Source organism: Schistocerca serialis, chromosome 4, assembly GCF_023864345.2.
Source record: "Schistocerca serialis cubense isolate TAMUIC-IGC-003099 chromosome 4, iqSchSeri2.2, whole genome shotgun sequence".
Classification (NCBI taxonomy): Eukaryota; Metazoa; Arthropoda; class Insecta; order Orthoptera; family Acrididae; genus Schistocerca; species Schistocerca serialis.
The window spans coordinates 77,988,926-78,006,460 of NC_064641.1; the positions used below are offsets into that span (position 1 = coordinate 77,988,926).

The 17,535-nt window shown below is 46.9% G+C and overlaps 1 protein-coding gene across 1 annotated transcript in view; it reads right to left on the reverse strand.

The window, feature by feature from the left end:
* LOC126474248 (frizzled-2) overlaps nucleotides 1–17,535 on the reverse strand; it is a 41,020-nt gene that overhangs the window by 22,888 nt on the left and 597 nt on the right. The window contains exon 2 of the mRNA XM_050101712.1: nucleotides 11,679–11,942. Coding sequence (XP_049957669.1) covers nucleotides 11,679–11,942 — 264 coding nt within the window. The remainder of the gene's footprint in view (nucleotides 1–11,678; nucleotides 11,943–17,535) is intronic.

The following is a 17,535-nucleotide window of genomic DNA, read 5'->3' on the forward strand; positions in this document are numbered from 1 at the left end:
GGCTGCTATTCTCCCATGGAGACGATCGTAGAGATGCTGGATGTAGTCCTGTGGAACGGCTTGCCATGCCATTTCCACCTGGCACCTCAGTTGGACCAGCGTTCGTGCTGGACGTGCAGACCGCGTGAGACGACGCTTCATCCAGTCCCAAACATGCTCAATGGGGGACAGATCCGGAGATCTTGCTGGCCAGGGTAGTTGACTTACACCTTCTAGAGCACGTTGGGTGGCGCGGGATACATGCGGACGTGCATTGTCCTGTTGGAACAGCAAGTTCCCTTGCCGGTCTAGGAATGGTAGAACGATGGGTTCGATGACGGTTTGGATGTACCGTGCACTATTCAGTGTCCCCTCGACGATCACCAGTGGTGTACGGCCAGTGTAGGAGATCGCTCCCCACACCATGATGCCGGGTGTTGGCCCTGTGTGCCTCGGTCGTATGCAGTCCTGATTGTGGCGCTCACCTGCACGGCGCCAAACACGCATACGCCCATCATTGGCACCCAGGCAGAAGCGCCTCTCATCGCTGAAGACGACACGTCTCCATTCGTCCCTCCATTCACGCCTGTCGCGACACCACTGGAGGCGGGCTGCACGATGTTGGGGCGTGAGCGGAAGACGGCCTAACGGTGTGCGGGACCGTAGCCCAGCTTCATGGAGACGGTTGCGAATGGTCCTCGCCGATACCCCAGGAGCAACAGTGTCCCTAATTTGCTGAGAAGTGGCGGTGCGGTCCCCTACGGCACTGCGTAGGATCCTACGGTCTTGGCGTGCATCCGTGCGTCGCTGCGGTCCGGTCCCAGGTCGACGGGCACGTGCACCTTCCGCCGACCACTGGCGACAACATCGATGTACTGTGGAGACCTCACGCCCAACGTGTTGGGCAATTCGGCGGTACGTCCACCCGGCCTCTCGCATGCCCACTATACACCCTCGCTCAAAGTCCGTCAACTGCACATACGGTTCACGTCCACGCTGTCGCGGCATGCTACTAGTGTTAAAGACTGCGATGGAGCTCCGTATGCCACGGCAAACTGGCTGACACTGACGGCGGCGGTGCACAAATGCTGCGCAGCTAGCGCCATTCGACGGCCAACACCGCGTTCCTGGTGTGTCCGCTGTGCCGTGCGTGTGATCATTGCTTGTACAGCCCTCTCGCAGTGTCCGGAGCAAGTATGGTGGGTCTGACACACCGGTGTCAATGTGTTCTTTTTTCCATTTCCAGGAGTGTATGTTACATTATTATCGGGCAAGATTCAGACATCAGATATTCGATTGTAAGGCATACCCTGGAGGAGATACAGATTCAGATCACAGTTTAATAGTGATGAAGAGTAGGCTGAAGTTTAAGAGACTAGTCAGGAATAATCAATGTGCAAAGAAATGGGATATGGAAGTAGTAAGGAATCAAGAGATACGCTTGAAGTTCTCCGAGGCTACAGATACTGCGATGAGGAAGAGTTCAGCATGCATTTCGGTTGAACAGAATTGGACAACTCTAAAAAGGGCAATGACCGAAGTCGGAGAGAAAAACATAGGTACAAAGAAGGTAACTGCGGAGAAACCATGGGTAACAGATGGCAAACTTCGGTTGATCGATGAGAGAAGCTGGCCGCTGTGGCCGAGCGGTTCTAGGTGCTTCAGTTCTGAAACGCGCTGCTGCTATGGTAGCAGGTTCGAATCCTGATGTGTGATGTCCTTAGGTTAGTTAGGTTTAAGTAGTTCTAAGCCTAGTGGACTGATGACCTCAGATGTTAAGTCCGATAGTGCTTACAGACATTTGAATTTGATGAAAGAAGAAAGTACAAAAATGTTCAGGGGGTTAAAAAAATCGTTGAAATGGCTCTGAGAACTATGGGACTTAACTTCTGAGGTCATGAGTCCACTAGAACTTAGAACTACTTAAACCTAACTAATCTAAGGACATCACACACATCCTTGCTCGAGGCAGGATTCTAACCTGCGACCGTAGCGGTCGCGCGGTTCCAGACTGTAGCGCCTAGAACCGCTCGGCCACTACGGCCGGCCTGTTCAGGGAGATCCAGGAATACAGCAACACAAGTCACTTATGAATGAAGTAAATAGGAAGTGTAGGGAAGCAAAGGCGAGATGCCTGCACGAAAAATGAGAAGAGATCAGAACAGAAATGATTGTCCGAAGGACTGACTCAGCACATAGAAAAGTCAAAACAATCTTCAGTGAAATTAAAAGCATATGTGGTAACATTAAGAGTGCGATGGCAATTGTACTGTTAAATGCAGAGAAGAGGCCATAATTTTGAGAAGAAATTTCTGAGAATGTATGTTTGGAGCAGAGCATTGTAGGGTAGTGAAACATGGACTGTGGGAAAACCGGAAGAGAACCGAAGCATTTGAGATACGGTGCTATAGAAGGATGCTGAAAATTAGGTGTACTGATAACATAAACAATGAGGTGGTTCTCCGGGTAATCGGCGAGGAAAGGAATACAGTACATGAAAAGGACTGGCAAAAGGAAGGGGCGGCATGATAGAACATCTGTTAAGACATTGTGGAACACCTTCCACGGCACCAGAGGGAACCGTAGAGATAAAAACTGTAGACGAAAACATAGACTGAAATACACCCAGGAGATATTTGAGGACATAGGCTGCAAGTGCTACTCTGAGATGATGACGTTTGGCACAGGAGAGGAGTTCTTGGCGGGTACCATCAAAGCAGTCGGACGAGTGATGACTCAAAAAACAAAAATAAAAAAATAAATAGAAGTTTGTAACTATTGCTCGTATTGGTTAGCGAAGACAGACGTAGGGCAGGAAGGGTGGGAGTGTGTTACCTGCGTGAAGAAGACGCCGCGGCAGGGCATGGCGCAGTCGTGGACGCCGGCCACCTGGACGGAGGCGTTGAACCAGGGAGAGCCGGGCTGCAGCTGCAGCAGCGGCGGCCGGCAGCGGCACGCGCAGTCGGGCGGCGCGGACCCGCGGCAGCCCTGCAACACCGCCAGCCGAGCTCAGCGGCTAAGCCCGCGCATCTGTCTCTAGTCGCTACCTGCTCCACACTGACGGAGACGTCACACCGCGGCTACCAAGCTGATACTGCAGCATTTCCATGCCTATGGCCTATAATATACACTACTGGCCATTAAAGTTGCTACACCAAGAAGAAAGGCAGATGATAAACAGGTATTCACTGGACAAATATATTATACTACAACTGACATGTGATTACATTCTCACGCAATTGGGTGCATAGATCCTGAGAAATCAGTACCCAGAACAACCACCTCTGGCCATAATAACGGCCTTGATACGCCTGAGCATTCAGACAAACAGAGCTTGGATGGCGTGTACAGGTACAGCTGCCCATGCAGCTTCAACACGATACCACAGTTCATAAAGAGTAGTGACTGGCGTGTTGTGACGAGCCAGTTGCTCGGCAACCATTGACCAGACGTTTTCAATTGGTGAGAGATCTGGAGAATGTGCTGGCCAGGGCAGCAGTCGAACATTTTCTGTGTCCAGAAAGGCCCGTACAGGACCTGCAACATGAGGTCGTGCATTAACCTGGATTCATCCGCAAAAATGACGTTTTGCCATTCGTGCACCCAGGTTCGTCGTTGAGTACACCATCGCAGGCGCTCCTGTCTGTGATGCAGCGTCAAGGTTAACCGCAACCATGGTCTCCGAGCTGATAGTCCATGCTGCTGCAAACGTCGTCGAACCGTTCGTGCAGATTGTTGTTGTCTTACAAACGTCCCCATCTGTTGACTCAGGGATCGAGACGTGGCTGCACGATCCGTTACAGCCATGCGGATAAGATGTCTGTCATCTCGACTGCTAGTGATACGAGGCCGTTGGGATCCAGCACGGCGTTCCGTATTATCCTCCCGAACCCACCGATTCCATATTCTGCTAACAGTCATTGGATCTCGGCCAACGCGAGCAGCAATGTCGCGATACGATAAACTGCAATCGCGATATGCTGCAATCCGACCTTTATCAATGTCGGAAACGTGATGGTAGGCATTTCTCCTCCTTACACTAGGCATCACAACAACGTTTCACCAGGCGACGCCGGTCAACTGCTGTTAGTGTATGAGAAATCGGTTGGAAACTTTCCTCATGTCAGCACTTTATATGTGTCGCCACCGGCCCCAACCTTGTGTGAATGCTCTGAAAAGCTAATCATTTGCATATCACAGCATCTTCTTCCTGTCGGTTAAATTTCGCGTCTGTAGCACGTCATCTTGGTGGTGTAGCAATTTTAATGGCCAGTAGTGTATATAAGGGACAGTCAAATGAAACTGGAACATACACCGCAACTGACGTCCACGAATGTCTTCCTTCAGTTCGACAAAGATGTGAAAATCACACGGTGAAACATCCGGGCTGTAAGGAGGATGCTGCTGTGTTTCCCAACCAAGTGGCTGAAGCGTAGCCTTCAGCCGATTGGCAGTGTGGGGGCGTCTTGCAACAGGGTGATTCCGTCCGCTGGACGTTTTAACTTTAGGGCGCATGGCAGTTTCTGCAAAGTGTCTTCATAGCGCTGACATTAACTATGGTTCCTCGCTCCAGTAACTCTGTGGGCAGAGGGCCCCTGCAGTCGAAGAAGATCATCGTGACCTTACCGGAACTTGCGTGAACAGCTTTGGATTTCTCTGGCGGGGAGATGCGGGATGTTTCCACTGCTAACTTTCTGTTTGCCCTCGGGCTGTCGGATGCTGTCAGGCGGAACCATCCTTCTGCATGGTAACTCCCGCTTCCACATCGCCAATCGTGCAAAGGCTACGCTTCAGCGCTTTGGTTGGGGAAACGCTGTAACATCCTCCGTACAGCCCAGATCTTTCACCGTAAGATTTTCACATCTTTGTCGACCTATTGAAAGATCTTCGTGGACGTCAGTTTCAGTTGGACGAGGAAGTACAGGAACTGGTGCAGTTGTGGATCCGTCAGCAGCCGACCGCGTTCTATGAAACATGAGCCGATCGTGTCGTCCCCCAGCGAGGTAAATGTCTTAACGCGTGTGGTGATTATTTTTGAATGGGACCATTCACGCGCCCATTGTGGCGGATGTTCGGCTGTCATTCGACTCCGCTTCATACAATTCTTGTGCAAGTGTGTTTTAAGTATTTTCCATGCAGAAAAAGCCATTCCTACAGATGAAGAAAGGTGTTGGTAACGTTACTGGAAATTTTCACACGCATATAGCAATACAATATAGCCTGAGAATGTGCACGTGCTGCTTATCGTCATTCTTCAGACTTTGACAACGGTCGAATGACTGGCAGGAGACTCCTAAGAGTATCATGGTAACAGGTTCCACACGGAGTTGCGTGTAGGGGGAATGACTGCAGAACTAATGGCGCCTCTAAGGACTCAGGAGAACTGTGCGCAGGACTGCCAGGTTCAAAAATAGAAAAGCGGCCATCGGAGTTACATTTAGCCACACATTTTGCCCTAAAGGCCGGACTTACTATTTTAAATAGAAATAAAGCCAGCTGGGTATTTTCAGTCATTTGTGAATAATCAATTACAGTCAGTTTTTGCGAGACCAGCCTTAAACGTGCTTAAACTAAAAAAATACTGTTAGTAAACAGCCTTACGGTTTGGGAGTTACGACAGCAAATAAATGTTCAGTCTTCTTAAATACTCAGCCTTCTTCCTAGAATAATCGTACGTCAAAATAAACCAAACGTTCTTCGTTAAAAAATAAACAATTATGTTTCTTCTGAGATGGAAAACGAAAAGATACTCAGTAACTTTGGAGGAGGAGGAGGGGGGGGATATTAGCGTTTAACGTCCCGTCGACAACGAGGTCATTAGAGACGGAGCGCAAGCTCGGGTGAGGGAAGGATGGGGAAGGAAATCGGCCGTGCCCTTTCAAAGGAACCATCCCGGCATTTGCCTGAAGCGATTTAGGGAAATCACGGAAAACCTAAATCAGGATGGCCGGAGACGGGATTGAACCGTCGTCCTCCCGAATGCGAGTCCAGTGTGCTAACCACTGCGCCACCTCGCTCGGTCAGTAACTTTGGTCATTTCAATTATGCTTATAAAAATATAACTGTAATCTGCAGTTAAGTATTAATATTTTTCGTTTGAATCCAATTTATCACGAATGTAATCTTTTTCGGGAATTATTTTGTGAAACTCTTGGCAGGATAATTTCAAATTACACTGCATCAACTTGATTAGTTTGGACTGGACCTTGGTTGTGCATTCTCTACCTCATCGCTAAAAAGCCTAACAAAAGCTGGACACGCTGAACTTGTATGTATTTCACCGAACACGACCGTAAAAAGTCGGACAAATCTGTATGACGCGAAGAATACATACGCTTCTTGCCTGAAGGACTGCACCACAAGTAGACTGTAGGATTGTTCGACTGGCTCAGACTATAGAAGGACGACAGCAGCTGAAACCTAGGCAGACATTACAAGCAGAGTGTTACCACGGACCGTCGAGGGCAGGTAACTGGAATTTGAGATGAGATCTCGATTCGTTGTTTACCGCTGACGCCATACTACAAAAAATACAGACCTGCATGGTGTGAAGCCAGAATCAGCTGCGACACTGAGTGGCATGCTGGGGTGTTCATGACGAGTCTCGCTTCTCTGTCTGTCGTGTCCCTAGTTGATCCAGTGCAAGGTCACACAAGCTGTGATTCTCGAGAGGCTTAACTCTCCAGCTCCTGTGATCTTGGTGTGCGGAGCTAGGCGTAATGGTATATCTCAAGAATGGCAAACCTTTTGTCATACCTTTAACGACCAGGGTATCTAACGGCATGTTCGATCGTGATAATGCAAAACTCCACACTGTACTGTACACCCACAATTCCTTGAGGAATGTGCAGTCGCCGGATTCGTTACCCACAGAGCGTAACTGCGATACGATGGAAAGAAACACACACTGCCTAGGAAACTAAGTGAAAGACCCAGGAACGGAAGAGGAAACGAAATGAAAATTCAGAGGCTCAGAGAATATGAGAAGTTATTTCGGTGATTACAATATCGAGTCAAATTGACAAAGAATTCAGCAGTAAGAGCCCACTTGTTAGTATGAAGTTGCGCTCCCTGTGGCCTGGATGAGAGCACTCCATCGGTTGGGAAGGATGTCATAAACCCATTACATCCTCTCCTAAGCCTACTGGCCCACAACTGTTGTAACTGGTCCTCGATATCCTGAATAACGGCAATGTGTAAGAGTTGAAGTCTGACCTCGTCCCATACATTTTTTATACGGGACAGATCAGGGGATCTTGCTGGCCATGGGTTAGCTCAAAATCACGCAAGCAGTTCATAGAACACATGCCATATGTAGACGAGCATTGCCGTGTCGAAAAATGACACCACGATGCTGTCGCTTGAGAGTTAGTAGACGAGGACACAGGATGTCCATGAGGTACTGTTGTGCCGTCAGAGTCCCCTCAGTCGCTATCAGCCGTGACCTGTCCCTCCCTTGGCTGAGTGGTCAGTGCGTCTGACTGCCATACAGCGGGCCAAGCTTATTCCCGGCCGGCTCGGAGATGTTCTCCCTCGGGAGCTGGATGTTGTGTTGTCATCACCATTTCATCATCATCGTCGACACACAAGTCGCCCAATATGGCCTCAACTAAATAGACTTGCAATTCGGCAGCCGAACTTCCGCCGACTAGCCGGCCAAATGGATACCAACAATGGTATCTTTCAAACTCTGTCAGGTGCCGATAACGCTGTTCCGCGTCCTTCACAGCCATCACCCAATATCTGACGCTGCTGACACTTGTTATACAAACTACCAGGCCTGGTGACGACACTAACACGAACAACACTAATGTGCCATTGTATCCACTCTACCTGCCACAGAGAATTGCAGTTCTACCCATTTACATACCAGCCGATAGTACGTACTCTGCCACTGGACAACTTCTTCTGGGTACTTCATTTTTTGTCGGGACGTGCATATATAAAAGTAGTGACACGTAGCTTTTATCTATCGTTCACTTACCGAGTAAATCAACAAAGCCTAGCCCCTGTGACATGTTGCATTGCTGTTACGCACTAAAAAATGAAATAATAAAGAGCACCCAACACTTTTCTGCCGTCCAAATTAACTTACTTCCAGTTTGTAGGGGAATCTAGTAAGACACTGACTGCATACGTAAACAAAGCGATCGATATGAGGTAAAACCTGATAGGTCTGCAACACACCTAATACGCAGGTAGTGTGGGTACGATTGTAACTGACCACGGCTACTAGGAAGACTACCGTAGTCTTCAGGAAGTCGCGAAAAGCAACCAGCAGAGTCTGCGCAGAATGCTGTGGCCGATGCGCGTCCAAAGCGCTGGGCGAGCTCGTTCGTTCGTTCGGAAGGAGAGGCCAGGATTGTTTGCCCGCTTTTGAGCTTCATCACGACGTGCCAGTCATTTCGTTAATAGTCATACTCATTGCGATATTTGCGTTTAAGTAAGACACAGCGCCAAATTCGCAAAAGGTTGCAATGAAAAATAGGGGTCGCAATCATTTTGCGTTTGGTGCATATTGCATGCCATGTTGCTGTGTACGAAATTTAGCTACCTTATTGAAGTTTTGCTTAGATTTTGTTGCAGGCCTCTTTCACTAATCTAGTGAAAATCAATCTGAAGTAGCACACTCATTTGCAAGCGCCTGCGACAGTGATGAAACCATAACAAAAATCCATAACGCTCTTCATATTTCATAAGTGGTTTGACATGTCGGAATGAAATTTTGGCAAATGCAAAGAGGCCAGAGTTTTGCCATATGGTTGCTACGCAAAACTTCAGTATCTACCGTGTTATTCCAGGAAGTGCATACATTTTCGATGAAAAAGTGTAATTTTCAAGGGCCATCGATGGCTGGCACAACGAGAAATGTTGTGGGTTTCAGAAAAGCGTAAGTGAAGACACTACAAATTTATTTTTGTACCGAGTATGTGCTTATTCATAAGCTATTCTCCTTATTTTCCCCATTTCCTAACTTAATAAACCACTGTTCAGAACTCTCTCGCAGCTAAGTCTCAGCAACATGTTAGTGAGATGACATTGTGTACACTGCACTGTGTTCAGTCACAAGAAGCAAATTTTTAACAAGGCAACAAAATAAATGGAGATTTTACTGAAAATTCGCCACTGATGACACTTCTACGAAAGTTACTAGTTTAACAAGCCAGGAGAAAATAAATCACTGCTTTTGCTGCACTTTCAGTGGAATTTTTTTACTTACCAGCCAAAGCAGAGGTGACAGTCAATCATCGTGAATGGTCATTGTGCAAGTGTGGGCATGGAGGGGTCCACTTAATATTTACAAAAGGCTTCAGTTTACAACAGCACTACCCCACTGGTCGGCATTTCCTCTAGAGCACCTGTTCGCAACCCCCACCAATACCGCTCTCACCGAGCGTGCCCAGCCGATTGTATTGTGTAGTATTGAACTGGGGACCCAGAAACGACGGAGAGGCTTCGTCCCCGCCGTAGCCCTCAGTGGTTCACAACCCCACAACAGGCTACAGCAGTCTACTCAGTCCACCGCCGCCCCACACTGAACCCAGGGTTATTGTGCGGTTCGGTCCCTAGTGGACCCCTCACCCCTCGGGAACTTCTGACAGCAGACGAGTGTAACCGCAATGTTTGCGTGGTACAGTAATTACGGTGTATGCGTACGTGGAGACAGTTTTTACGCAGCAATCACCGACATAGTGTAACTGAGGCGGAATAAGGTGAATCAGCCCGCATTCGCCGAGGCAGATGGAAAACCGCCTTAAAAACCATCCACAGAGTGGCCGGCACATCAGACCTCGACACTAATCCACCGGGTGGATTCGTGCCGGGGATCGGCCTGCCTTCTCGCCCGGAAAGCAGTGCGTTACACCGCACGGCTAAGGCCTGTATTACACTATCAAATTTCTTTTTCAAAGATTTTATCAAAGATGTGATCAAATATTCCGTCGAATATATTTGACAAAGATCTTTGACGTAGCGCTAGAAGGGGTATTAGACCGGTATTACACTATCAAATTTCTTTGTCAAAGATTTGACCAAACATGTGATCAAATAATCCGTCAAATATATTTGACAAAGATCTTTGACGTAGCACTAGAAGGGGTATAACACTGTCATCAAATTTTTCGTCAAAGTTCAAGATGGCTGACAACAACTTGTTATTAACCGCAACAGTTGCACCTACCGCACTTGCACTGTGTGCACATACGGGAAAAAAAGTGGGGGAAAAAAAGGAACCATACATACGAGGTTGACAGTCTTAAACCCCTGGGATTACAACTTGATAATAAATTCAGTTGGGAGGAGCACACCACAGAACTGCAGGAACGCCTGAACAAATCTGTATTTGCAATTCGAGTGTTAGCAGACACAGGCAACATAAAAATGAAAAAGTTTGCATACTTCGCCTACTTTCATTCCATAATGTCATATGGTATAATATTTTGGGGTAGCTCTTCAAGTCAAACAAAAGTTTTCAGAGTCCAAAAGGGTGTAATACGTATTATTTGTGGAGTAAATTCACGGACGTCCTGCAGAACCCTCTTTAAAGAACTAGGTATACTAACTACTGCCTCTCAGTATATTTACTCCTTAATGAAATTTGTCCTAAATAATATATATATTTCTCCAACAAACAACTCAGTTCATACATACAATACCAGGAACAAGGACTTAAAAGCACTTACTTTCGTTCAAAAAGGGATCCACTACTCAGGAACACTCATCTTCAATAATTTGCCAGAAAACATGAAAAATTCAGTTACAAATAAAGATCAGTTTAAAAGGAGCCTGAAAGACTTACTAGTGGCCAACTCCTTCTACTCCATTGGCGAAATTTTTAATAGAAACAAATGATGTATTGTATTTATTCATACTATTAATATTGTTATTGCAGCTTAAAAAAAATTGACATGTACCACATCCACGAGGATCTCCTCAGCACGGATCTATGGAACGAAAAACTAATTTAATCTGTGTGAAGCCGTGGGTTTTACGACCACACGATAAAAGCATTCAACGGAACTTGTTACGTGAGCTTACAGTGGAAGACGTCAAGTCGTACATCAATTACTTAAGAATGGATGAGCATACATTTCTGTATGTGCTCAGTGAAGTGCATCCTCATATCACAAAGCACAATATTCACTTAAGAACTGCTACATCTTCAGAAGACAGGCTCACTGTAACACTCCGATTCCTTGCTACAGGAGAGGGTTATGTTAGGTTTTTGTATTCAGGGTGCCACATGTTGTAAAGCGCCTCATCAGCTTCATACATCTCCACTAATTTTGTAGTTGTCGGCACACACCAATTGTATTTACCGGCAATGTTTATAAAAACACTACAGACGACAGAGCGCTGCACCGATGCTAGCGCTCCATGTGGTAACATGTCGCATTGCAGTGAACAGAAGACAAGCGATTTCTTTGATCGAATCTACAGCGAGGCCCTAGATTTGATCAAATATTGGACGACATTCGACAGAGTTCCCTATTACACCGTCAAATATCTTTGACAAAGAGATTTGATAGTGTAATAGCGGCCTAACCGGGCGGGCTGCCCTGCCACCTGCGCGCGCATCTAGCGGCCACTACCTTCTTGCCGGGCCGGCAGTCGGCGTGCTGGCCGCTGCCCGCGCCGCGCCGCGGCGGCCTGGCGGTGGAGGCGGCGCCGGGGGCGGCGTCGTGGCCCGGCGGCGCGGCGCGGCTGCTGTTGCGGTCGAGGCAGAGCTTCTCGGAGGCGGGCGCCGCGACGGGCAGCCGCTCGCACGCCATGCGCTCCGGCCAGGGGAAGCCGTACTGCGCCATGATGGGCTCGCAGCCGGCGCGCGCGCGCTCGCACAGCCCGCGGCACGGCGGCAGCGGCTGCTCATACTCCTCCAGGCAGATGGGCGTGTACACGGAGCACAGGAAGAGCCGCAGGTCCTCCGAGCACCGGATCTCCACCAGCGGGTAGAACTGGTGCACCTGCCCAAGCCCACTCTCACGTCACTCCTCCGCCGCACGGGGCGCTTTCTTATAAACACTCACAAGGGAACCTCCCCATCGCATCCCCCTCAGATTTAATTATAAGTTGGCACAGTGGATAGGCCTTGAAAACTGAACACAGATCAATCGAGAAAACAGGAACAAGTTGTGTGGAACTATGAAAAAATAAGCAAAATATACAAACTGAGTAGTCCATGTGTAACATATGCAACATCAAGGAGCGTTTGGACTCAGGAGCGCGGTGGTCCCGTGGTTAGAGTGAGCAGATGCGAAACGAGAGGGCCTTGGTTCAAGTCTTCCCTCGACTCAAAATTTTAATTTTTTATTTACAGTTTATGTCACAAACTCTTACGTTTTCATGACTTTTTTGGGAGTGATTATCACATCCACAAGAAAACCTAAATCGGGCAAGGAAGAAGAATCTTTTTACCCATTCGCCAAGTGTACAAGTTAGGTGGGTCGACAACATATTCCTGTCATGTGACGCACATGCCGTCACCTGTGTCGTACAGAATATATCAGACGCGTTTCCCTGTGTAGGAATCGGTTGACCTATGACCTTGCGATCAAATGTTTTCTGTTTCCATTGAAGAGGCACGTCCTTTCGTCTACTAATCGCACGGTTTTGCGGTTTTGCGGTGCGGTCGCCAAACACCGACACCAAACTTATTACAGTCAACAGAGACGTCAATGAACGAACGGACAGATCATAACTTTGCGAAAATAAAGAAAGTAAAGTTTTCACTCCAGAGAAGACTTGAACCAAGCTGCTCACGCTAACCACGGGACTACGGCGCTCCTATGCTTATATTATCCTTGATGTTGCTTATCTTGCGCATGGACTACTCAGTTCGTATATTTTGCTTATTTTTTCATAGTTCCACACAACTTCTTCCTGTTTTCGCGATTGATCTGTGTTCAGTTTTTCAAGGCCTATCTACTGTGCCAACTTAAAACTAAATCTGAGAGGGGTGAGATGGGGAGGTTCCCTTGTTAGAGATACAGACAGTATTATGATAATGACATACCGTTACGCAACATACAGAGGAGATGTCGAGTCGCAGACAGACAAAACAAGAAGACTGCTGAACACGTGAGCTTTTTGCCAGAAGACCTCCTTCTAAAATAGACAACGCACATACGACGATGAGTCAAAGGAAAACCTTAAATGTTTTTTTTAAATATTATTTATTATGCACAAGTGGTACAAAGCTGTATCACTTTTCAACATAATCTCCCCCACACTCAATGCAAGTACTCCAACGCTTACAAAGTGCATACATTCCCTTAGAAAAAAATTCTTTTGGTAGTCCGTGCTACCACTCATGCACCACGTGGCCTACTTCTTCATCTGAACGGAACTTCTTTCCTCCCATTGCAACTTTTAAAAGTCCAACCATACGGAAATCACTTGGGGCAAGCTCTGGTGAGTATGGTCAATGAAGAAGACACTCAAAATGCAGGTCTGTGATTGTTGCAACTGTTGTACGGGCAGTGTGGGGCCTTCCTTTGTCATGTTGCAAAAGGACACCTGCTGACAGCAGTCCATTTCGCTTTGATTTGATTCCAGGCCGGAGATGATTTTTTAGGAGATCTGTGTGTGATGCACTGGTGATAGTGGTCCCTCTAGGCACGTAATGCTCCGAAATGACGCCTTTTTCATCCCAAAAGACAATCAGCATAACCATCCCTGCTGATGGTTCTGTTCGAAACTTCTTTGGTTTTGGTGATGAGGAATGGTGCCATTCCTTGCTCGCTCTCTTCGTTTCCAGTTGGTGGAAGTGAACCCAGGTTTCGTCCCCAGTAACGATTCTTGCAAGGAAGCCATCACCTTCTCGTTCAAAGCGCCGAAGAAGTTCTTCACAAGCATCAACACGTCGTTCAGTCACTTCAGGAGTCAGTTGCCGTAGCACCCATCTTGCAGACACTTTGTGAAACTGGAGCAAATCATGCATAATCTGGTGTGCTGACCCATGACTAATCTGTAAACACGCTGCAATGTCATTCAGTGTCACTCGGCGGTTTTCCTTCACTATGGCTTCAACTGTTGCAATGTTCTGTGGAGTCACAACTCGTTGTGCCTGACCTGGACGAGGAGCATCTTCCACTGAAGTCACACCATTTGCGAACTTCCTACTCCATTCCGAAGACTTGCTGCTGTGACAAACATGCATCACCGTACTGAACCTTCATTTGTCGATGAATTTCAATAGGTTTCACATCTTCAGTACGCAAAAACCGAATAGCAGAACGCTGTACTTCCCTGGTGCAAGTCGCAAGTGGGGCGGCCATCTTTATACTGATACTGCGACGGTATGTGTGCATCTGCACTATGCTGCCACCTACAGGCCATTCTGCACGCTGTTTGTAGCACGCTTACCAACTTACAGGATAACGGCGCGAAATTTCGATTTGTTGTTACAAATTTAAGGTTTTCATTTGACTCACCCTCGTAAACGTAAGTCACACGCACATGACCACTGACTCTGGGCACTGGGGTCGGGCTCAGATAGTTTCAAAGAGATAAAATACCTTAGAGAGGCAACATCGCGACCAGAGTTGAACAAATTGAACAACCCTCCGTCACGTTTTCAGCAGTCAAGAAACGGGCATGGTATATGATAAGGCGTAAGAAAACTACAAAATTTTAAATGTTACCGCTTAGCGATTATAGTAACAAATAATACTGTACCTGACTATAGCGCACTAAAAATTTATAAGGGACGATCAAAAATTTTCCGTCTGAAGGCCACTCTAACCCATGGCTTAAATGTCGGTGATTTTACAGGGTGGTCCATTGGTCGTGACCGGGCCAAATATCTCACGAAATAAGCGTCAAACGAAAAATCTACAAAGAACGAAACTTGTCTAGCTTGAAGGGGGAAACCAGATGGCGCATTGGTTGGCCCGCTAGATGGCGTTGCCATAGGTCAAACGTATCAACTGTGTTTTTTTTAAATAGGAACCACCATTTTTTATTACATATTCGTGTAGTACTTAATGAAATATGAATGTTTTAGTTGGACCACTTTTTTCGCTTTGTGATAGATGGCGCTGTAATAGTCACAAACATATCGCTCACAATTTTAGACCAACAGTTGGCAACAGGTAGGTTTTTTAAATTAAAATACAGAACGAAAGAACATTTGAACATTTTATTTCGGTTGTTCCAATGTGATACATGTACCTTTGTGAACTTATCATTTCTGAGAACACATGCTGTTACAGCGTGATTACCTGTAAATACAACATTAATGCAATAAATGCTCAAAATGATGTCCGTCAACCTCAATGCTTTTGGCAATACGTGTAACGACATTCCTCTCAACAGCGAGTAGTTCGTCTTCCGCAATGTTCGCACATGCATTGACAATGCGCTGACGCATGTTGTCGGGCGTTGTCGGTGGATCACGATAGCAAATATCCTTCAACTTTCCCCACAGAAAGAAATCCGGGGACGTCAGATCCGGTGAACATGCGGGCCATTGTATGGTGCTTCGACGACTAATCCACCTATAATGAAATATGCTATTCAGTACCGCTTCAACCACACGCGAGCTATGTGCCGGACATCCATCATGTTGGAAGTACACCGCCATTCTGTGATGCAGTGGAACATCTTGTAATAACATCGGTAGAACATTACCTAGAAAATCAGCATACATTGCACCATTTAGATTGCCATCGATAAAATGGGGGCCAATTATCCTTCCTCCCATAATGCCGCACCATACATTAGCCTGCCAAAGTCGCTCATGTTCCACTTGTCGCAGACATCGTGGATTTTCCGTGGCCCAATAGCGCATATTATGCCGGTTTACGTTACCGCTGTTGGTGAATGTCGCTTCGTCGCTAAACAGAACGCGTGCAAAAAATCTGTCATCGTCCCGTAATTTCTCTTGTTGCCAGTGGCAGAACTGTACACGACGTTCGAAGTCGTCGCCATGCAATTCCTGGTGCATAGAAATATGGTACGGGTGCAATCGATGTTTATGTAGCATTCTCAACACCGACGTTTTTGAGATTCCCGACTCTCGCACATTTTGTCTGCTACTGATGTGCGGATTAGCCACGACAGCAGCTAAAACACCTACTTGGACATCATCATTTGTTGCAGGTCGTGGTTGACGTTTCACATGTGGCTGAACACTTCCTGTTTCCTTAAATAACGTAACTATCCGGCGAACGGTCCGGACACTTGGATGATGTCGTCCAGGATACCGAGCAGCATACATAGCACAAGTCCGCTGGGCATTTTCGTCACAATAGCCATATATCAACACGATATCGACCTTTTCCGCAATTGGTAAACGGTCCATTTTAACACGGGTAATGTATTACGAAGCAAATACCGTCCACACTGGCGGAATGTTACGTGATACCACGTACTTATACGTTTGTGACTATTACAGCGCTTTATATCACAAAGCGAAAAAAGTGGTCCAACTAAAACATTCATATTTCAACAAGTACTACACGAGTATGTAATAAAAATATGGGGGTTTCTATTTAAAAAAAAACGCAGTTGATATCCGTTTGACCTACGGCAGCGCCATCTAGCGGGCCAACCATAGCGCCATCTGGTTTCCCCCTTCAAGCTAGACGAGTTTCGTTCTTTGTAGTTTTTTCGTTTGACGGTTATTTCGTGAGATATTTGGCCCGGTCACTATCAATGGACCACCCTGTACATCCGCATCGGAATCGTGCTGTTTTGTATGTACGCTGCAGTAACGCCATCAAAAGGAAACTTTTTTATCTCCCCTTACGCATCGTCTTTCGACAGCAGCAATAACTTTCATACAAATACTGTAACCGCGGACGGCCAGAAAAACAGTATTCAACAAAGCTGTGAGTACCGGGTGTGAGTCGTGCTTCGGTAGCTCAGTTGGTAGAGCACTTGCCCGCGAAAGGCAAAGGTCCCGAGTTCGAGTCTCGGTCGGGCACACAGTTTTAATCTGCCAGGAAGTGTCATATCAGCGCACACTCCGCTGCAGAGTGAAAATCTCATTCTGGAAACGTCCCCCAGGCTGTGGCTAAGCCATGTCTCCGCAATATCCTTTCTTTCAGGAGTGCTAGTTCTGCAAGGTTCGCAGGAGAGCTTCTGTAAAGTTTGGAAGGTAGGAGACGAGGTACTGGCAGAAGTAAAGCTGTGAGTACCGGGCGTGAGTCGTGCTTCGGTAGCTCAGCTGGTAGAGCACTTGCCCGCGAAAGGCAAAGGTCCCGAGTTCGAGTCTCGGTCGGGCACACAGTTTTAATCTGCCAGGAAGTTTCAGTATTCAACAATTTTATCTTGAAACTGTTTCATTGGTCAGTGTTTGCACACAAAAACAGCAATGTGGGATTGCGGGCCCACCTTGATGCAAAACACTTTTTTTTGGGGGGGGGGGGGATAAATAAATAAATAACAAGTGTTTGCATAAACGTTAACCCCGAACCCCGTATTGTTGTAAAGCAGTACTCACTCGAAATAAGAAACGTCGTAGTTCTACTGCTTCTTTGCGTGCATTTTTACATTGCGCAAACGTTAGGCGCGATTTCGAAAAGAAATTCAGCAAGTTCTTATTTTACAACT